This window comes from Lingula anatina, chromosome 1 (assembly GCF_051362555.1).
Source record: "Lingula anatina isolate TDL-2025a chromosome 1, LinAna3.0, whole genome shotgun sequence".
In the NCBI taxonomy this organism is placed as follows: Eukaryota; Metazoa; Brachiopoda; class Lingulata; order Lingulida; family Lingulidae; genus Lingula; species Lingula anatina.
The window spans coordinates 21,750,831-21,773,122 of NC_141767.1; the positions used below are offsets into that span (position 1 = coordinate 21,750,831).

The window sequence follows — 22,292 nt, forward strand, 5'->3', positions numbered from 1 at the left end:
TTACGTTTGAGCACCTTTATTTTGATGTCTGTAAAAAGTTTAAATTTATTTAAAAAAATCATTTGGAAAATGAATGCAGCTGTTCATTTAGAAAAAAATATATACAAATATAAAAAGTTCGACTTAACACGAAACACACATATGTAAGAAACTATCAAAATAAAGTTTTCAGCTCAATCATTTTAGTTTTATGTACAGTTATCATATTCTAATATTGACAATCATTGATGTCCATGCAATACCAAACATGACCTTTCAAATGGTCCTTGATTCCTAAATTGAACTTATTATGAACGAAACAAAAACCAGTGTTTTGTCCTTTTCACTAGGTAGAAGAATCACAATAACACAGACGGAAGCCTATGATTAAGGCACTGAAGACACGGGCAGGATTCACGTGTTGTCACCTGAACACCTAATAAACTTGGCATAAACCAATCATATAAAAATAGGGATATGGTGTTTAAAAAAGAACGGCGAAATAGCTTAGTAGATATTGGTAATTGAAGGTGAAAAAATGTTTATATGCCGTTCATTTGAAGATGAACACAAATGAAACACTACATTAGAACATGTAGCTGAATGGAATATGTGGCCATATAATCTTACACTTGTGTATGTATAAAGCCCATGTCGTCCTTAAATGACGTCTGAGATTGTTCTTCATCCAGCTTTTCATATCGTCCTCCAACCGACGTGGACAGAATAAGAGCTACCTCATCTTCCAATTCTTTGCTGTTTTCCCCATTTTCCGGAGTTTTAGGTTGCAGAGATTGTTCAACTTCCAACTCCCCATCTAACACGTCTTTACTAGTAGGATCGGACTTCACAACAGAGATCATTTCTTGTTCACCCCATGTCTTAGGTTCGTCGTGTGGTCGCCTGTGCCTCCTCGGCCTCCTGGGAACTTTCCCCGTGCTTTCTTGTCTGGGCTTCAAGAATACTTTAAAGCGCCCATTGTCAGTTTGTATGCAACTTGGGACCTTTTTACAGTAAAAAATTAAAGTTACTAACACAATGAGACAGATTACTACAATAACGCCAATAATAATTCCAGCTATAGCCCCTGGGCCAACGCTTGCAGGTCCCTTTCCCAGGTTAATGTTTATTCTCGGGGCACCTGCTCCAGAAGCGGGCAGAATCACTGCCAGTCCTACCACCAGACCAAAAGCCATGCTACTCAGAATCATGATTATGGCCCATCTCTTCTTTGTGCATTTATATTTTCCACACTGCATTTTGTCTAGAATTGCTGCAAAGTAAATAATATAAAAACATATTTATCAACTTTTTTGTTTCAAACATAATAAGTGCATGTTGTGAGGAGGGAGAAGAGTAATTTTGATGGCAATGCAGTGACAAAATCTCATCTCATCTCGAGTTTAAGCGTAATTTATACGGGTTGTAAATTAAGGCACACATATACCTATTTCTCATCACCTTGTTTAACCCCTCAAATCTGTGGCTGGGTTTTCAGAGTTTTGTCCCTGAGTCACCAACAGAAATCAAAACATCAAGTCAGTGGCTTCCAATTTGACCAAATTGTACATTGGGTCAAACAAGGGATCGAGCATGCGTCTTATTTTCTTAACCAATTTCGACACAAACGCAATAAATTCTGCGATGAATAACTGGAAGGCGGGCGGTGGGGAGACTGGATGATAAGCACCGCCATAGGTATATAGGCCTCCGGCAGGTACCCTGTATCAAAGTTAACGCAACGTTACTGTGATTCGTGAAACAGGTCGTGTCTATCTCCGATCTAAAGTTCCAAAAATACATCAACATTCTCACCTGTGCTATAAGCCCCTCGGAGAACAGACCTCCATTGAACTCAAGTGTTTGAAGGGACAGTAGGACCCTCAAGACCTTGGCGTGTCCTTCAGCACCCACACTGGACAGACCGGACTGCATTAACGGTTTCCATCACGGTAGCCATTTGCAGTCCATGAATACTGTCTAAACTTGTATGTCGAGCTATATTGACCCACTTGCGCTTTATGTTACCTGTGACTGAATTAAGCGTAAGTTAAATCGTGTCACAGCGTTTCAGGTAGGATATTTATAGCTCAAAGTGAACCAAGGTAAACATGAGTCAGGGGACGATCGGGCGTCATCAATTTTTTAAAGTTTACTTGGTGACACGAGTGAAAGGGTTTTCTTCTTAATTCAATCATTGTAAATATCTCAGCAACTCAAAGAAATGAATATTGTACATGAATACAATGTATATTGGATATGAACTGAGTATGTGAAATATTGTACATGTTCTAGAATAACCCGTTTTTCGAAGTCAAAATAGATCGACGAATAATAATAAAGAAATATGTTTAACGAAATCATGTAAGTATTGCATTTATAAATACGTGGATTTCGCTTTTGTGGAGAATATTTATGTTCCCGGGGTCTAACTGCCTGCATGTACAGGCCCGTAGCCAGCAATTTCAAAAGGGGGGTTCTTTTTCTGAAAAAGTGGACCCTTTCCCATAAAAACGCCATGTACATGTACCTAGATCAAATTTTACCCAAAGTGGACCTTTTTCCAGCAAAAGGGGAGGTTCTTTCGTACCCCCCGAACCCCCCTGGCTACGGGCCTGATGTATTCTAATTACCTGTGCATTTTCCTGGTTCATCTGAACAAAGCAGTCTGGAGGTTACTAGTATATAGTCAGCATCAATTGGTGTACAGCTGCTATGGTTAGACCTAGATAGAAAAAGCCCACCCAGGGACGTCGATTTATTTTCATTTTTAGAGATGAAATTAATTAGCTGCAAAATTTGGCTTAAAAGTATTAATTTACCTGGTTAAACTTAGCTTATTTGGAGTTTTTTAATGGAGTTACGTGTCATGTAGTTTTGACAACGGTTTTCATCTGGATAAAGAGATTAGCATTAAATGCTTTCAGAGATGAAACTAATTTGCTGCAAAAACTGGCTCTAAAGTATAAATTTTCCTGGTTAAATGCACCTCAAACACATTGTATTTAGAGCTTTTTAATGACGTTACATGTCGTGTAGTTTTGACAACGCTTATCATCTGGATAAATAGAGCATGAAATACTTGCAATAACAACCTTGCTGTTTTATGTACTTCACAATCGATTGAGGCGTAGAACCAGTAAAACGTCAATATTAGTAGATCTAGTACTTTAAATAATATCCGGAAGATACAGATCGTTTAAATGCTTTGGGCACAGTTGAAAATCACTAACAATCTTTTTCATTATGATAGATAGGTAAGACAACAATAGGGAGATGTCCGACTAAAAAAATCTTATGCTTACCAATTCATTTCAGATTGCAAGAAACGACCTTTTTACGAAGAGATAAAAAAACAAAAACCGACTTCAGGACAATATCTCACAAACAAACACCATTGTGAGTTTTGTGCAAAAAAATCAATTTTTCACAAGGGACTCGGTTTAAGTAGAGTCGAACACTGTTTATGCAGTCAAGATAAAGATAACTTTTAATATCCAAAATATTTACTCTGTCTACATCATTGAATTTAGACGGTTCATTTACATAAGTAAAACAATCAATACAAAAAATAAGAAATAACTTATAATTTAATGAATAGACAACCACAAGAACAAATGTATAGTATACATGTAGTATAGTATAGTTAATTAATCGCGTTCTACCTCCTTGTCTATAATTGCAGACTTCGAGTTGTTTTCGTAAACTAAGTTACTCGAGAGTAAATGACAAAGAAACCTATATTTTGCAATGTTTCACATGCTCCCCATTAGATTTCTTGGTTTTAAAAAACAGATAAGGAAAACGAATTTAAGTGACTTGTTTGAACAGCATTTTAACTAATCCAAAACCCTATATCCGCCGGCAAGGCAAAAAACGTTTTCCAAGCAAATGCTACTTAAATGTATTAAATGTACATCGAATAAATTTAAGGCACAGGGACGAAGAGATTTACAAGCTTTGTCAATAAATATTGCCTATCGGACGGTTGTTTAATCTTTGACATTCAAATTTCATTCGAGAATACTGGCTCGGCAAGTAAATTTTGCCATACATACACATAACATAATATTTACGTGACAAAAGTGAAATACAAGGAATACAGATGGACATTTTCCCTTAATACACCCAAACAGTACTTTTGAAAGTCCAATGCATAGATTAAACTGGAAATACCAAGTACATGTATATTGATAAATTTTCTTCAGGTTAAAAGCCTTTTGTTTCAAGTCTCATCTGGGAACTTCTAAACTAAAAAAAATCCAGTCATGATCATGTAGGCCAGCTACTTTAAGGTCATGGTTTAAGAGAAAATTTAAAAGAAGTCATGTGTTGTAATAATAATATTATTATACGATCCTCAAAATTATTCACACATTTGATGCTGTGTTTTGATGCTACTCCGCATATCACCACTGTTATGAGTAAAACGAGAGGTAGACTCCGTCTTCGTTATCCAGAAAGTTACATACTTTTACTGACAGGCAAAAGGCAACACGAAAAAAAGAGAGCAGACTCTAAGCTATCCCCCAGAAATCGTCTTGAACCTCTTGCCGAAAAGCAAATACTTCTTTCTTGGCCTCTTCCTGCTTCTGCTTGCGCTTTATCTTTTCCTCTTTCTTTCTCTTTTGTTCTTCGCGTCTCTCTTTGCATTTCTGGCAACTGAAATAAACAGAAAAGGGTTCTGACAGATAAATGTGGCAGAGCTCTCCTTTTATTCCATGTAGAATTCAAAACAAGAACGTACATGCTTGGGAACGTTTAGTAGCAAGTTTATTATAAATATAAGTATAGTATGTCTTCGTATTTATGTTTTATTAAAACCACTAAGAACTTGGTTAAAAAAAAACTGAAAATATGTTTGTCCCTTTTCCTTACCATGTACACCGTTTCTTGCATTTTTTCAGGCAAGGGAAGGTATCCTCGTTACACCAGAAGATGATAAAAGTGACAGTCATGAGAAAGACGGTGCCACAAGCAATTCCTGTGCCAATCTGGGCCATGCGACCAAATCTAGGAACAATCCAAATACCATATAAACAGGGAGGTGTCTTCTCTTACTGTTAAACATGATATGAAGACATTACTTTAGATGAATTATCAAATCGCAATCTTAGTCAAGTCGCAAACGATGCAATTTTTGCGCAAGGGTTGGAATATGCTAGGAACGTTTGGGAAATACTTTTTCACTTCAAATACACAGTATGTGCGTGCGCGCGCGCGCGCGTGTGTGGGTGTGTTTATGTGTGGGGGGAGGGAAGGAGGGAGGGCGGGGGTTACTTGAAAATACGTGGATTTCACATGTCTTACTTTCAGTATTTCGACAACAGATTATGTTAAATTCATACATGTTTAAAAATAAGGAAAAGTACACACGCTTGGGTTTCTTCGCAGCATCCCACAGTGTTGTCCTTTTTGCAACATCTCGGCGTTCCTGCAGCTATGGATTCCTCAGTGTCACATCGCATATAGTTACCTTCTTCCGTTCTAGGTTCTGCGATCACACAGTCGTCATTGCTAAAGTCTTGATCATCTAGAAGATATTTTTATGTAATGATGAATGAGTGAAGCAGGGGGCGTAAGACATACCACGTAAATTGAACCAAGATTAGTAAAATGCTGTAAATTTGTTCTCACAATTAGCAACTGCTTTTGCTTCCTGGTGACCCAAAGGGGAAGAAATCTTTAAATATAAAATCAGAGTGTATTATAGTCTTGTATTGCAACTAAATGTTAGGAGTTGGATTTTAATTTTAATCAAACTAAAATTTTGATAACCTATTTCTCGCAAAATTTACCTGGATTAGCCTATCCATGAAAAGTTCAATATTACTGTGGGATATTACTGATCTTAAGGTAAGAAAAGGGGAGGTGGGAATGACTTTCATAAATGTCGTCGAGTCGGTTAACTGTAATAGAATAGGCCTCAAGAAATTTTGACACTTCAGAAGACATGGCCGACATAGACCGACAGTTGGCTTGATTTTAAGCGAAAACACTGAAATGGAAAAAGAAAATCCTACCTTGTGCTCGAAGGCTTAACAAGCAAGTTAGTAAGATTGTGACAGACAATACTAAAACGTGCCGCCCTGCCATGTTATGTTCTCCGTTATGTCCGAAATGATGTGTTCTTTACTCCATTACTGTCACAGCGCGTTTCAACTGTGTTGTACAGTTGTTGCGAAAGGATGACTAAATCGATATTGTTCCGGTGGAAAATCGAAATGAGTACAATGCAAGTATGGTTTGCATTTCAAACTTTGATGGATCATACGAAGGTCACAATACGTTACACTATGGCAATCATCGATCTGTTCCACACTTTTATCAATATTCAACAAGAGGTATATATCTAGTTAATATTTTCGAAGGCAGATTGTGTTCGATAACTAATGCATATTTTATTCGAGTATCACTTAAACGCAGGGCTGATTGAATATTTGAATTCCCTTTCTTACGTGACACATATTTCATTTTTATTGATCTTGAAGGCATTAACAAATATGTCGATACGTCTTTAAAATATTTGAAACTATTCTGACTGAGGAATCGCGACGCTCACAGGATTTTCTGGTTAAATTTGGCCGTTTTGAACGCCTCTCACTAGAGATTGCTGAAACGGATTAATAAGAAGATTTTGCTGCACTTGTATTGGGATTTCGTTTAAAGATTTACCGGCGTATCCAGGGAAGGGTACGTGCATCTACCTCAGCTTTGGAGGTAAATAAACCCTATGACGAGAAATATAAAGTTTTTTATTCTTGTGTCTTGCATATTATGGCCAAAGTGCCATTTTCTTCAAATTTGCAATTTGTTGGACAATTTATCCCTCTGCCCCTTCACCTTAGCAAAACCCGACCTACCTCCGCCTGAGGAGATTGTCTTTACCTTTATCTCAGAGGTGAGTTACATCCGTTTTTCATAATCAAACCTATACCTGCAAAAAAATCACTTTTTCACATGTGGTGAAAACGCACACAATTCATCTATTGATATGAGTAAGTTCATCTATTTTTATCTAAGTTTATGTAAGATTTTAAAAGAGAAATATACACACAGTTAATTCACAAACCCAAATCTACATTCCTTTGCAAATTCAGGATAAGTGCACACAATTTGGCAATTGAAAAGGGGAGACACATGAATCCTAAAATACCCATAGAGAAAAGGCTATGCACGGTGTGCAACATGAGGTCAGTTGAAGATGAGTTCCATTTCATGATGATATGCCCCTGTTATGCTCCACTGAGAGCCATATTCCTTAACCAGGTTAAAGATATACTGGGCAGTGCAGCCCCTGAGTCCATCAGTGAACTTTTTATTACCGTACTACAACGTAATGATTTTGATATTGCAAAATGCACAACTAATTTTCTTTATGATTGTTTTAAAGCTAGGGATATGAAAATTGCATCCATGCTGAATAAAACCTAGATTAACTGACGATGCAGTTTTCATATCCCCCTAAATAATAGTTAATTTAATATAAGGTTTAGTGTAGCCTATTCTAGTTGAATCAGTTTTTTTTTTTTTTTTTTTTTTTTTTTTTTTTTTTTTGTTATCCCTTTATTGATCTTTATTGAGTAGTAATTGTACTTTCCCTGCTTTAGTCTAGACATTATATAATGTATATCAAACTGTATATGGTAATCACTCTGCGGATTACTTCTTGTATTTGTATTTGATCATGCCCGGATGTAGGGCGATTGTCAATAAACTTCTGAATCTGAATCTGTAAGATAACTTATTGGCACGATTCAAGCCCGATTTCCTCCCCAAGAGGTGATATACAGAGAATAATGAAAGTATCTCTCTTCTACTCAAAGGCTCAACTAAGAACGTTTTCAAAACATTTCGTTGAAAGATATTTCGTATAATTCTATATCGTCTATATATGTTTATGCAAAGAGCTGACTGTGCTATTAACTAATGGACATTTTATAGATGGAGGGTTTTTAAAATACAAAGTTATAGAAAGTTCCATGCCTTTTTAGGAATTTATGAAATATGTCATACGGATAAAATGTGTAATACACTGAATGCATTATAAATCCGAATTCTCCTCTCGACCCTGCAATATCTGTACTTCGAGGGCGGTGTAACAATTGTCGCAATTTGTTGCGCACTTTGTCATCGCATTCCAGCGCACCTGCTGCAACGAGAATCTGAGGTCATGACATACCACAATGTGTGATATATAAGCAGGGCACATTTTATTAATTTTGTTAATATATCTGTATTCAGATTATTTTTGTACAGTGTTAAAATATAATAAGTAGAATAAATTGGCATATGTAATTGTAATCTATATTGTAGAAAGCTATGTACTTTTTCATTGACAGTGTTGCCAGAGAATGTGGGTCGTCATGTAAGGCGGTTGATTGACTCACAATACAGGAATGAATACACTTCTCCTAGTTAATAAGTTGCTCTAAATTCTGGATTATATATGCTTGTGTTTTTTAATAGTAAGGTAAGTAGACATCTCTAAACAACATGAATTTATCAACATGTTCTCTATCTGGCTGATTAAACACGTAGGCTTCAACGTAGAACTTCAAAATAACAAGACAAAATGGCGTCTTACATTTAGAAATGATGGGTTTATATTCCAAGATATTTAATGTCTTAGTCTAAGATCTTCATAAAAGGGCATTTTAGCGGCAGTACGCTCACAAATACTGTATGATATCTAAATATTTGTTAATTTGTTTATGCTTTTGTGATAAACCCTAGACTTCTGTTTTTCGGAAATGCAGTTTCCTCAAATTACCAGCTGGTATCTCGTTTATTCCTTTTGATTGTTAGTTTTTGGCCGTTTCAAAATGTGTCTACGAGATGGATTACACATATTTCTCTCCTCAATGCCATCAGAACTTGGTTAAAATTGTAAAACTATCATCAACAATTTGAAATGGCACTGATTACCCTCCCCTATCGCCTCTGTATCCCTCAACATAGTTATTGCTGTGTTTTGTCAGCCCAGTGCAGATCTCAGTTAAAATCACATTTTATTTCTCTCAGTCTACCATACATATATTATAGTGAATGCTATTAAGCAGGTTTTTTATCCACACCAATTTTTAAATTAATATATTTATATTTTAATTTATACTTTAATTACTGTATAGGACATCCAGTGGTTTTTGTTTTGAATATAATTGACAGAATTTTGACTCTTTAAAGTTAAACTTTGCAAAAGCTATAATACATGCATAGTTCAAATTTGGCATGGATATTGATTAATGCAAGTCTAAGCTTTTGACTAAAAAACTTCAAAAAGTATTCATTAGTTTTAATTGAAAAAAAATTATAATTGACCACCAATAGCACTTTGTGTAAAGTGCTGAGGGTTTATATACAGGCGAATGGAAAATTTTGCAATGAATGACTTCACAAAAAAGTTTAAAAAATAACAAGGCTGATCTATAGACAGAACTCATTAACATATGTTTTTATTAGATGAATCCCTGTATTTATCAGTTGGTTTCTTTTTAAAGGTGAGCTGTTGTGAGAACTCATACTAAGCACAATGGAGGGTGGAGCTGGGGCAAAACTCATCAAGCTGCTGCTTTTTGTATTTAATTTGTTCTTTTTGGTAAGTACTAGCAAGCACATTATAAGACTTTTAAGATTTGATAATAAGACACAAACCTTGAGCTAGAGCAAAAGTAAGGAAATAAATTTTTCATAACAGTAGAAATTAACTTTTCATAACAGTAGAAACAGTAGAGATTAATGGTTACATATTGTGGGATAGTAAGATTTATAAATTAATTTGATTTGTGAATGTTTTAGTAACCAAAGCTTGTTTGCTTTCAGTTATGTGGCATGGCCCTGCTTGCCATTGGCATTTGGACTGCCATAGACAGAGTGTACCTGTCCAGAATTATTGGCACAGTGCTGTACGAGACTGCAGGTTACATGTTGATTGCCATTGGAATTGTAGTGGTGGTCATCAGTATACTGGGCTGCTGTGGATCAATATTTGAAAACAAATGCCTTATGATATCAGTAAGATAATTTGAAGATCTTGAAAGTTGTTATAAATTTTCTCAGAAGGGGATTTTAAAATGATGATAATTGTTCAGAAATATATAGCATAATTAATGTCTGGCCGAGTCAGATTTATAATAGTTAATGAGTATTTTTACTTAATCCAGTGAGCTTGTGACTCCCCCTCTCATGTAGAAGTCTAGACAATGCATGTACAACCAGAGTATCTCTACCTTGGAAATTATGCACTGAAAGTTGTCAAACAGCATTATGTTATTTTCATTCTTATTTTGGTTTATTCATGCTGAAATCGTCTTTTTCAGTACTTTGTGTTCCTGGTTGTGATTTTTGTGATTTTGTTGGTTGGATCCATCTTAGCTGTAGCCTTCAGAGCAGATGTGAGTACTAGTAATATCTCTAAAAGTATTCTTGTGGAGAACCTAAACTAACTTGTCACTAAGTTTTTTTGTGATCCTATTAAATATCACGTAGTGTAAATCCAGTGTTTGTAGGGATAAATATGCAGTATCACAGAATTCCACTTATGTCAACATTTCCGTCATATTTATTGCCTTTTTTAGTTGGAAAACCTGATGAAAAAGACCATGAATGACTCCCTGATCAATCAGTATGACCACTTCATGCACCCAGACATCACTGATGCATGGAACATGGCCCAGAGGATGGTAAGTAGTCGGAGCAATTAAGACACCTTCGTATTCAGGTTTAACAAGTATGGCGTATGAAATCCATCTTTGGAAAACAGGATTTGCATCCCCCCCCCTCCATCATCAGGATACACCTGTGCATGTACATCTTCATATTTTAAGTTATAATGTTAGGAATAAAATGAGTTTTAAGTGAAAAACTTGCTATAATACCCTGTACAGAAAATGTTGACTGTCTAATTTGTTTTCCAGATGAAAGGATTCAGTTGTATGCAACCCAGATATAAGTTTTGTGACATTAAATTCTTAGTGGTATGTTCCATGAAAATCTGGCAAATGTATGGTTTTCACAAATGGAATTTTGTTTTTTTATTACTTTTAGTTGAATTGCTGTGCAGTTGTTGATAGTGGATGGGAAGATTACAGGGCATCATTTTGGTTTAAACAGCAAAATGTTATGGGTAAGTTATCTGGTTTTCACTGCATTCACAATAATATATTATATATTATTGAAACAGTGTCCAAGTGTTTGAAGTGTATTATTTACTTGATGAATCTTTAGATTAATTCTATTATCTTTACAGAAACGGAGAAAATATATGTCCCGAAGTCATGCTGTGCTCGGAACTATGATGGGACTTACGCAAATCTTGACTACTGTCAGAAGCCATCTGGTTCTATGCCACCTAAAACTAAACTAGGGTCTACAAACTTATTCTTGTATTACGATGTAAGTATGACGTGTTATAGTTGTATTAGTGTTGTGTGTGTGCTGTCTCTCAGAACCTTTTTATATTTCTGACAAAATTTTTGGTATATAATGCAGAGCAGGATTAGTACTGAGCCAATAGAATTATATTAGCTTAATCATTCAAAACAGTAAATTTTCAAGAATTCATTAGCAGTAAAGAAAATTGCCTTACATGTCACCAGTACTGTTAAAACCAATTGGATGAATGTGTAATGTTTGTATTTTTTTCAGGGCTGCTTTACTAAAGGTTTTGAAATGGTATCAGCTCATGGATGGGTCATCTTTTCTGTTGCATTTGTTATAGCTTTAGTAATGGTAAGACATCTTCATTATTGTAGAACTTTAAGCTTTAGTTGAATGTGGTTTGGCTTTACAGTGAAGTTAATTGAAGTAAGACATGAAAGTGGTACTGGTTAAAGGATTAAGTAATGTTCATTTTAAGAGATGAGCATTAGGATGATGATGATGATGAAAATGTTATTTATCATGCACAACCTTTATCAGTTAATATGATGGTGATAAATGAAACACCACTATTGATCTGTTGTGGTAATTCAATTAGCTAACTAATGCTTACTTCATTATTTCAGATCTTAGGCATGATAGGATCCATATCTTTTGTGAGAATGTTAGACTGGGACTAGATACATCAAGTGTCCATCATGTTGAACCTCAGACAGTGCTAACCTATGTACATACAATATACAGCTGTATATAAACCCACCTCCTGGAAAACGGCAGAGAATAAGTGTAGTATACAAAAGTGTTGTGTTTAAGTCAGCTACGATTTGTAATTCAACTGACCCAATTATCCTGTATAAAGGAAGAAAAATTAAGTTGTTTCACTGTTTACCCAAGGACAACTTGCCCTAGCTCCAAAGGTTTAGTGTGCATATACTACTTATGAATGTTTGTTTTGTAGGATCAGAGTTTAAAATGTAAAGATAGGAAGTGGAAGCAGTTGCTGAAAGCAAGGTCCTTGAATTTAATACTATCATAATTATTCTTGTCTGACTTAATAAAGGAGCTGACAATGAAATTGGAGGATGTAAATAGAAAGAATCTTGCAATGTGAATATTTTTATACAGACCATGTATTTTAGCAAATTTATAACTTTTTAGATACAGAAAATGTATTTAAATATTGATAAAATGTTAATGAGTTCTTAGAAAACTTTTATTGATTCCATGATGCTTACTGAAAAAGTTTTAATCAAATTTGATTATGTCTTAGACTATTAAATCTCTCGTAACTCTTTGGGGACCAAGACCATGTGATACTATGTATCTCTAAAATTGTTTTTATTTCCACTTGCAACAGCAAAATGCACCTTTTCAAAACACTTGTAGAATTTGTTTTGCAAAGTTCTATGAATATGCATTCCAGAAAAAAATTCATTTGGGAAACTTGTTTTTATATTGAAAGAAATATTGTAAATATTTCTTCTACATATATTAGTGTGTATCATCTACATCTTTAACAACAATGCTAGTGTTTGAATTAGGTTGTAGCTTTTCTTACATTTTGTGAATTTATATAGAATTCTGTATGTAAGATTTTGTGCATAGCAACCTTTGCATTTAGCCTAGTTGAAATGCTTTTTAGTATGGATGTAATTGTTTATAACTATTTTAATGCCTTCTGTTGAGTACATTGTTAACTATACTAGTTTTTATATACTGAGTATAATCTCCATTATCTCTAAAGAGGCATTTTAAAAGAAATTAAAGCCATTATGAACTGAATAAATGAACACTCATACTTAATATCAGTCTTCAGTTTTACTTTTTCCTTAAACTGTTTTAATGACAATTTCTCAGTGATGTATCAGATAACATTGGAATGAAGCCAATGTATTTGAATAGGTTTTATATATTATACAGTATGAATTACATTGCTCCCTTCCATTGAAGTGTAGAGATTCAGTGTTAATATGGTATAAGTAAATCTTTTGAATAGTCAACAAAGTTTTTGCTTAGAAACAGACGTATGAAACAAACGAACTTTGAAGGTGTATTTCTTTTGTTGCATATTATATTTACTGAAGTCATTTGGTAAATTTTGATAGTTGATTATGTTAAGTCCACTCCCTCCTTAATGCTAATGAAGTCTTAATACTTTCTTAAATGTGTTATCACTAACCCTTACCAGGAAATAAGAAACTAAATGAGGGTTCTTGCATACCTGTGCATAATATCCCTGTTGCTGAATTAGCTACCCTGTGAAGAAGTACCAAGAAAAAATTTATTTGAATGACTTCCCATCATGAAACTGGGTATTAAAATCAATCATAAGATATTTTTGTCTCCTCAGTTAACTGTCAAAAGGGGACTATTTTGTTTGTATCAATAACTATAATAGACTGAAACAGGAGTTTCAATAAACTTGCATTCCACTTGTTTGAGAGTGCTTGGTTTTTGTACATCTAACAAATTAAGTCCCTAACTGGGCTCCATATTGCACTCGGGAACATTTGCATCAGTTTTAGGATTTTTTTTCCAAACATGGACTTTGTCCAAGCAAAATGATTAACCAGTGGATTTGTTATCCAAGAACAATGGGACTAAGAATACCTCTTATGGAATTGATGTCATGCTTCATGACATGGTTATGTTTACCAATTACTTGCAAACCAGTTTGATTGTTATCATATTCAATAGTATTGTATTTTTCAATTAAAACTGATTTATGTTATCAAACTGGTTTCAAAAATTTATTTTGAAAATCAAGAATGAAGGAAATGCAAAATGGTCACTATGGAACATGGCAACAGGTTAAGTAATTTTTATCTTTATTATTAAGATAGTCACCCTAAAATTTCAATTGTCATATCCTGAAAAAGACTTATTCATGTGACTATATTTACTGTATGCCTCTGTCATGTAACAGTATGCTAAGCTAAATAGTTCAGCATTACTTCCAGGCAACTTTTATGGATTATCTGTTGTACACATAACTTGCCATTATTGCTTTGAAAAGCTAGAGATTGTATAGACATTATAAAGATTTAGATGAGCTGTGTTTAACTTGAACATAGTCTAATCCATTTGCAATAGGCCTTTTTTACAGTATTTTATATGAATTAATCAATCTGAAGAAACCTGCTGAATTCTTCACCTGTGGCTTGCTAATTTCCAAAAATAAATCATTTGTCTTACAAATGATGACCCTGTTTAACGTTTTTGGTTCTCGTCCCAGAACAGGTTTTTTTCTGTGGCACCCATGATAGGAAGTCTAGGGACACGTGACTCATCCCCAAGTTAATGACATACCACAAGGATCCTGTCCTATCTCACCCTTGTAAATGTCATAGCACAGAGGAGAACCACACTCTTACGCATTTCACTGAATATAGAGGACAGATATAGGAATATCCTGTATAGTTGGTAAGTAAGACTGTTAAGCTTATCTCTGTCAGACATTTTCACTGTCTTTATTTTAAATACTAGGTTACAAAATAATTGAATAGTTGATTAGTACATCCAGTGTTCTGAGGTGATGCCCAACTACATGTTTAACTTATATATTGTAATAGCTAGTCTTTCTGTTCAGATAGAACAGAACAACTCTGATATGGATAATTGGGTTCAATTTCACCATTTAAAAAAAATGGATTACAGATCACTTGGTTATTTCATAGTGTCCATGATAGATATGCATTTATTACAACATAAAGGGATGGGGTGTTGGCTGGCATAACTGCTGACCCACACTTATAAAAATGTAAATTTATTATTATTTCATCACACAGTAACATTATTATTTAATTGATAAATATCTTCTTTTATGTTGATGATCAGAAATACCCTTGTACTTAGTGACTTTCACAAAAGTAGATTCATGGTTGTTAATTAATTACCGTTGCTGGGTCTAACTAGGCCACTAACCAACATTGTCCCTGCCCAATTCTTGTCAGGTCTGATTGATTTGACAACTGTGACTGGCACAAGTTTGTCCCATGACTTCTCCATCTTTTTCCATAATATCTTAGGATAAACAATGCAACAACAGCTGATTTTTATAATAATAATAATAATAATTGTTGTTGTTGTTATTCTCCATGTTTTTAAGTTTTCCGTACATGTGGTGTGCACTTTTCACATTCATGTTTTATGCAACTCAGTGGTTCTCCTGAGCTTTAACCTAGATGCCAAGGGATGCATGGAAATGTGATGAAGTTTTTCCATATACATCTATGGTGTAATTAGTTGCTAGGCAACTTGGTGAAATGTCTGCAAATATGACTTTAATGTTATGGAAAATACCTGCTAGAAGCAGTGTTTGTCATTAGCTTGACAAGGAGAGGCTAACATGTTGTTGAAGTCCTGGCAACATTGGCCTGGATGACTTTATTGTTTTGTCATAATTTTTAACATACTAAATTTTCATCTCTGAGAAAAGCATTGGATATATTACAAAAAGAATCAACAGGACAGATTCATATTAAAATATGTAAAGTGGATAGCATTCAAATGAGACATACTTTGAAGTTAAATAATATGGGTGTTTGGAGAGTGGCATCTATAGCTCATGATCAGAGGGCACAAAAAGGAGATGTCCTTTTCAGAATTTCAGAATTTAAGATGATTAAATGTTTGGCTTCATAATTTATAACTCTTCACATAGTGTACTTCAGTAAAATGAAAATCAAATATGAGGACTTTGGAGTGACTTTTTTTATCCCATAAGAAAGCATAAGGGATTAAAGGTGGCACTTGTGATGCTTTTTTTTTTTTTTTTTTTTTTTGATTTAATGAATTGTGGGTGGATTTTTAAAAAAACTGCAGTGTTAGAGGTTGAAATAAATGCAAAACCACTCGTACTGGTACTGGCATCTAGGGATCAAATAAAGCAATTTTTTTTCTTTTTTTGTATAGAAACATGTGAATTTTTTATTTACTAAGTCTTTATAATATTTTGATACTTATAAGAAACAATAACAACTAGAACAATAAAGGAAGCCATGCCATTGATCAAGAATAATGGAAGAACATGGCATCTTGTTTCAGAATACAAAGTACTGAAAAGGATTTGTAGACACAGATATTCAACATGGGTAGCTTAACTGGATGTGGAAGATGTTTGAAGTATGCCATGTTCACCTTTAACTTCATATTTTTGGTAAGTCTCAAATTTTGCATTTCTGATAGATGATATTAAAATATTCTAAAGTGAATAATATCTTTACATTACTGTTAAAACTTTAATCTTCTAAACAATGGTCACTTTCTTTGAAAAAGATTACAGCAAGTTATTTTAAAGATAAAATCCCTGCTTTGAATTGATTTTGTCAAACATTTTTTTAAAATGTTAGGTAAAACTATTCTAAATGAGAATAGAAGTTATGGACATTTGTCTTTTTTTTTCAGCTTTGTGGACTTGCCCTTCTGGGTCTTGGTATATGGGTAGCAGTGGATGATGATGCCTCCACCAAACTCAAAGGTTCTGGCTTAGATGTTAGTGGCTTTATCACTGAGGCTGCTACCTACAAGATTGCTGGCTATGTTCTTATTGCTGTGGGATCTGTGATTGTAATCATTGCCTTTATGGGCTGCTGTGGAGCAGTCAAGGAATTCAGATGTATGCTTATTACAGTAAGTAAAATTGCTATATCAGGCCATGTTAGAACAGTCATAGGTTGAATATTGATATAATTTATTAATGCTATCCTATGAGAGGTTGAACTTGAGTTTTCCTTGAGCTATGAAGTAAATAGTAATTAAGTAAATATTGTAGTCTGAAGTTATAGAGAAAAATTTCAGCCAAGATGTTACTATTGATTGCAAACGCAGTATTTTAGGTATATATGTCCATTGCTAGATTGTACTTATATGTCAATATGCTTTATGATCTCTCTTGGTTTAATTTTTCAGTTCTTCATCTTAATGTTGATTGTCTTACTGGCACTGATTGCAGCTGCAGTGTTGGCCTTTGCATTTACAGAGGCAGTAAGTGTATATTAAGAGTGTCAAATTGTTTTATTTGTGACAATTGTTTGGTTGTCAGATTCAATTTTGTGTAAATGGCCATTTTGTTCAGTTTGATTAAATGTAGAAAGTATATTTTAGAAAAAGTTGTTTAACATGGCATTTCAATGGGCTCCTAAATGCAAGGAAATAAGGTCTCTCAAGAAAATAATTGATACTGGAGTAAGAATGAATTAAATGTTTTAAAACATGAAAGCCTGAAATATGATTGATTATTTGTCTTGCATAAAGTATCTTCACAGACTGTATTGCATACATGTTTTTTCTTCAGCTGCAAACACCTATAAAAGCAAGCATGACAAATTCACTGATACATGAATATGGTGAAAAAGACAAAAATGAAACCACACGATTATGGGATAATATGCAGACTAAGGTACCTCAAAACTGAAAACATAGATTTTTAAAAATTCATTTTCCAGTTATGTCAAGTTCAGTTACTGTGCCATCTGTTTTTGAAAAGATTTTATTACAAAATAGCCATCTAAACTACCCATACTATTTCTTTAAAGATGTCAAGGACCATGTACTATAAGAAACAAATTGGGCCTCGGTGAACAGTGGAAATATTCTATTTTTTAGTACAAGTGCTGTGCTGTTACAGACAAAGCAGCAATAGAGCAATATAGGGTTACCAACTGGTACAACAAAACACGAAGTAAGTTTCATGCACCATTATACATACAGTGCAAAAAAGAATTAATCACTTCAGTGTAAAGTTTCTAGTGTTTGTTCAAAGAATAAAAGGAAATAACTGCCATTTTACATACACTTATGTAAAGTATCATTTTTATGAAAATATCTCACTCAAAGATATTTTCACTAATATGGTAATGTATCAAACTATTTAAATAGTGCAATCTGTTTGATCAAGTTCATAATTTTTTATTATTTATTATTTCTTGGTCCAAATACTATAGGAAACATTAATCTGTGATATATTTTTTTCAATCATTTCAACTTTGTCTAGAGAGCCATTTCACTCAAAGATATTTACATTATAACCAAGTGGTATACTTTTTCAATTCATAATGCGATTTCTTATATTCAAATATACAAAGTTATTTTGTTGGTATTCTTTTCATTGTACTGTTGATTATTTATTTATTTATTTATTTTTTAGGTGCTGTTCGGGAAAATGTTCCCAAAAGCTGCTGTAAACAGGGAAGTGTTTCATGTAATCCATACGAAAATGTGAGTAATCAATTCAGGGAAGTCTTACATGCATTACACGTGAAAGATTGAGTAATAAATGGTTATAAAAAGGTAATTAAAACATCTTATTATGCATACTGAGCCATGTATGTCACTGGGTGTGTGAAGTGTGTACAGTCTTCTAATGGATGTTTCAAATTTTAATAGTTGAAAGATTATACTTTTTTCTTTTGTTTTATTATTCATTTGTATTGATAATTCTGTGAATTTTAAAACATTACATTGACAAGAGTTTTTTCATCTTTTCAAAAATGCTTTTATATAAAATTGCAATCTTCATGTTTTAGGGATGTTTTGATGAAGTATGGAGAGTGCTTTTGCAGTCATTTGATGAACAAAGAATTCCACTATTTGCTGTTGGGATTGCTACACTAGTGTTGATTGTAAGTACATATGAAGCATGTGTATACTGTATTTAATGTATACATAGTACCACATTGGTTCCAGAATCAGGAAATATATATGTAAAAAGGCCCCAAGACACGATTTTGGCATGTTTAATTAAATTTTTGTGAAAAAGAACAATAAACAACAATTCATGACCATTTCTTATTGGATCTTTCCGGTTTTACTTGAATTTTAAACAATTCAGTTTTTGCTGTACATTTGTCTTGAACAAATAAAATAAAAACTTTAAGTAATTTGAGGCTTGAAAGTAGGCAGTGATTTATGACATTTTCTTTTTATTATTGTCATTCAACAGGTCATTGGTATGGTCATAGCAATGGCTCTCACATGTATGATTGAGAGAAAAGATTATGCTGTTTAAAGGTTTTGCTACACCTGGTTTGCATAAGGATTCAAGTAAGCACATTTCACTTGGAGCTTAAAAAAGGATGTTCAACATCTATTAGTGTCATAAGTTTTTGGTATAAGAAATTGTACTTATCATGTTCTGCTCCTTTCACTTTTGAATAGTTCTTGCATGTCTGTGTACAGCTTTAAGGGGCACACCATAAGATTTTCTTGCCAAAATCAAATGTTAGAGGTTCTCCCCACACTTCTGAAAAAGCCCCACAGTTACATGCATGTCCTATGAAGCTTTTTATATTTTCCAGTTCATACTCCAAAGACAATAAAACCCTTTAAATAAAAGTTGCACACAAGTGCAAGAACAGGTCAAGCAATAGTTTATAAGAGAAAATTACTATTTACCCCAGGACAATTCATTTTGGTGGAAAAATCCCATGGTGTGTTCCTTGATACACCTTTCTTTGAAACTATATATATATATATATATACATGTAATATATATATTACATGTATATAAATATTTTGAAATAACTTAAGAAAGCAATATTTTGGATTATATTTTCTGATATACCCATTATAAGATATTTTAGCAACACATCAATGTTTGGAATATTTTGTGCCATTTTTACGATGTAAAATATTTGAGAACGCTTTTGAGTATTCTGGAAAGCTTGTGCCATACTAGCTGTTTGTAGCTGCTAAATGTGCATATAAAGCTATATTTAATTGTTTTGCATTTTTGAAGAAAAATCATTGTGCAATTTTATCATGCAAATCCTTGCCTTTTTTGTCTCCTAGCTTACACCCAGGTATGAATAGACAAGAAATTATCAAAGCTCATTTAGTAAACTACATGGAGATTTAATACTCGGATTTAAGTTTTATGTATGGTGACACAGAAATAGTCTTGAATTTATCAAGGAGTTATAAAGAGACCTTCTCTTTATAACTTCTTGGATTTATATATTTTATATAATATAAGGATAAGCTTGATTTAACTAACCATTGTATAGTTTTCTATCAGATGGAGTTTGAATAAATGTAGCAGTATCTTATTTAGAGCATCATAAATTGCAGTTTTGTCTCTACTTTATATCATATTTAGATGAAGGAGGTGGATTGTTGATAAGAATGTTTTATTAAAGTGTTTACATTTTGTTACATTTTCCCCATTATTGACCATTTACATGTATGACTACTACTATCTTAATTCCTATCCCTTCAAAGCCCTTAGAACAGCGGTTATTTCTAGAATTAATGTAACTAGTATGTATTTGAAGGATGTCTTAAATATCATCTTTCTCTTGTAATGCTTCTTATGTTCCCAATACCTTAAAATGATTAACCCCACAAATATCTGAAGCATACTTGATGCTGATATTTCCTTCTAAGCCTTAGAATTAACCTCGTAAGGCACAAACCATGGCAATTTGTGGCTTCATGTGAGGAGAAAAATATCTATATGGTGCATGATACAAGGCTACAATTTAAAAACTCTAAAGCCATTTTCGTGTTATGAAGTGAAAACAAGATCATTTCGGATACTTTGCAGAATCTCGTGACTGTCAGGAAAGTAGATATTAGGGGTAATGTTGACAGGTAATTTTTTTTTCTCAAGGAATTTTTTTCTCAAGGAAAATTTGATTTGTTATAGAAATACTGGATAGGATGCCTTTAATCATAGAATTGGTATAACATTTACTGCCATTTTGCTATTATGAACCTGTTTAATTGTTTGTAATATTGCTTCATTATTATAAAACCAGTGTAAATCTTAAATAAATTTTTTGTTTGCTTTCCATTTATAGTTTAATCTTCTTGTTTTAAGCAAAGCACTAGTCTTGTGTCTAAAAGTTACACTGAAATAATGAGGTAAAAAGATTTGAAAGCAATTTAGATTAATAACTCGTATTTATTGCAGTTTGTCAGTTTTGAGGTTAACATTATTGTGGATGTAGTTTCAAATTAGTAAAATAACAGCATAATAAAGTGCCATAAAATTTTGATGTAGATATTATAATCTCAGATATGAAGACTTTGTTTAACTGTCATGTTTAGTTTTGTTTTTATATCCTTTGTATGAATATTGGAAGGCCATATAAAAGAATAAGAGTAGTAAAATCGTTTATATAAAGATATTCATTGCTTTGTGTATATCAACAGTTATTAAAATGTGATATAAAGTTGTACTGTCAAACAAAATAATTCCATGATTTCTTCACATTTTGTTTTCAAATTGATGGTGTTTGCTTTGCATATGTTAACTAATTTTAACTACATGTCACTGTAGTAACCTTGCATTATTTATATAGTTGTGTTTTGTCAGTTGTCATCATTACAACCTCGCTATGGTGGGCTTCCTCATTTTGTTTGAATGAAGATTTATTGGCCAGAAACGTTTTTATGTTTCTGCAGACATTTACTGGTTCAAAATTTTTATAGTAATTGTTATCAGAAGAATAAGAATAAAAGCTTCAATGCTGATAAACAAAAATGTCATATAAGTTTAAATCTAGATCAAGAACAATCTGAGTGATAATAAAGGTTCAGATTTATGCCATGCTTTTGTAATTTTCATTTGATTAAATTGGTGATAAGAATGAATTCAGAATTGTGTCCATATTTTGACATCCAAACAAAACAAAACAAAAAAATTAGAATAAATGTAGATAATATTCAACACAAGTTTTTCTTGTTGTTTGGCTAAAGGATTCACTTTGAATGTTGTTGCAATATAATTTCTTCTCAAGGGACAACTCTAGTTTTCCTTTCAATAGCATTATTTCAGATTCAGTAACTGAAGTTATTATTGTTCATTGTCATTTATTTCATGTTGGACTTAAAGGAATTACTTTAACTAAAACCGCTTAATTCTACAATTTTAAAGAAATAGTATTTTACATATTTATTAATTAATTAATATTAAAAATATTTTTGCCAAT

General features: G+C 33.3%; 4 protein-coding genes across 5 annotated transcripts; 2 read left to right on the forward strand and 2 right to left on the reverse strand.

Annotated features, from left to right (window-relative positions):
* LOC106161363 (uncharacterized) lies at positions 1-2,039 on the reverse strand. The gene is made up of 2 exons (XM_013538300.3): positions 1,795-2,039; positions 1-1,252 (listed from the first exon to the last, which is right to left on the reverse strand). The coding sequence occupies exon 2, from the start codon at positions 1,236-1,238 to the stop codon at positions 606-608; it is 633 nt and encodes a 210-aa protein (XP_013393754.2). The 5' UTR covers positions 1,239-1,252; positions 1,795-2,039; the 3' UTR covers positions 1-605.
* A 1,396-nt stretch (positions 2,040-3,435) lies between these two features.
* On the reverse strand, positions 3,436-6,162 carry LOC106161364 (uncharacterized). Its single transcript, XM_013538301.3, has 4 exons — positions 6,003-6,162; positions 5,356-5,512; positions 4,858-4,992; positions 3,436-4,641 (listed from the first exon to the last, which is right to left on the reverse strand). The coding sequence occupies exons 1-4, from the start codon at positions 6,073-6,075 to the stop codon at positions 4,497-4,499; spliced, it is 510 nt and encodes a 169-aa protein (XP_013393755.1). The 5' UTR covers positions 6,076-6,162; the 3' UTR covers positions 3,436-4,496.
* A 2,104-nt stretch (positions 6,163-8,266) lies between these two features.
* On the forward strand, positions 8,267-13,161 carry LOC106178480 (CD151 antigen). The gene is made up of 9 exons (XM_013561675.3): positions 8,267-8,452; positions 9,480-9,577; positions 9,802-9,993; positions 10,299-10,373; positions 10,557-10,661; positions 11,026-11,104; positions 11,228-11,373; positions 11,626-11,709; positions 11,985-13,161. Exons 2-9 carry the CDS (start codon positions 9,512-9,514, stop codon positions 12,036-12,038), a joined length of 801 nt encoding a protein of 266 aa, XP_013417129.3. The 5' UTR covers positions 8,267-8,452; positions 9,480-9,511; the 3' UTR covers positions 12,039-13,161.
* Positions 13,162-14,577: 1,416 nt separating this feature from the next.
* Positions 14,578-21,954, forward strand: LOC106178483 (tetraspanin-9). 2 transcript variants are annotated; one of them, XM_087001569.1, is made up of 10 exons: positions 14,578-14,781; positions 16,405-16,516; positions 16,765-16,989; positions 17,269-17,343; positions 17,654-17,758; positions 17,965-18,040; positions 18,506-18,576; positions 18,885-18,980; positions 19,301-19,401; positions 20,149-21,954. In XM_087001569.1, exons 2-9 carry the CDS (start codon positions 16,448-16,450, stop codon positions 19,364-19,366), a joined length of 783 nt encoding a protein of 260 aa, XP_086857695.1. In that variant the 5' UTR covers positions 14,578-14,781; positions 16,405-16,447; the 3' UTR covers positions 19,367-19,401; positions 20,149-21,954. The 2 variants fall into 2 exon arrangements, with proteins under 2 accessions (XP_086857695.1, XP_013417144.2); XM_013561690.2 differs by having other exon boundaries at positions 14,582-14,781; positions 19,301-21,954.
* Positions 21,955-22,292: the final 338 nt, after the last annotated feature.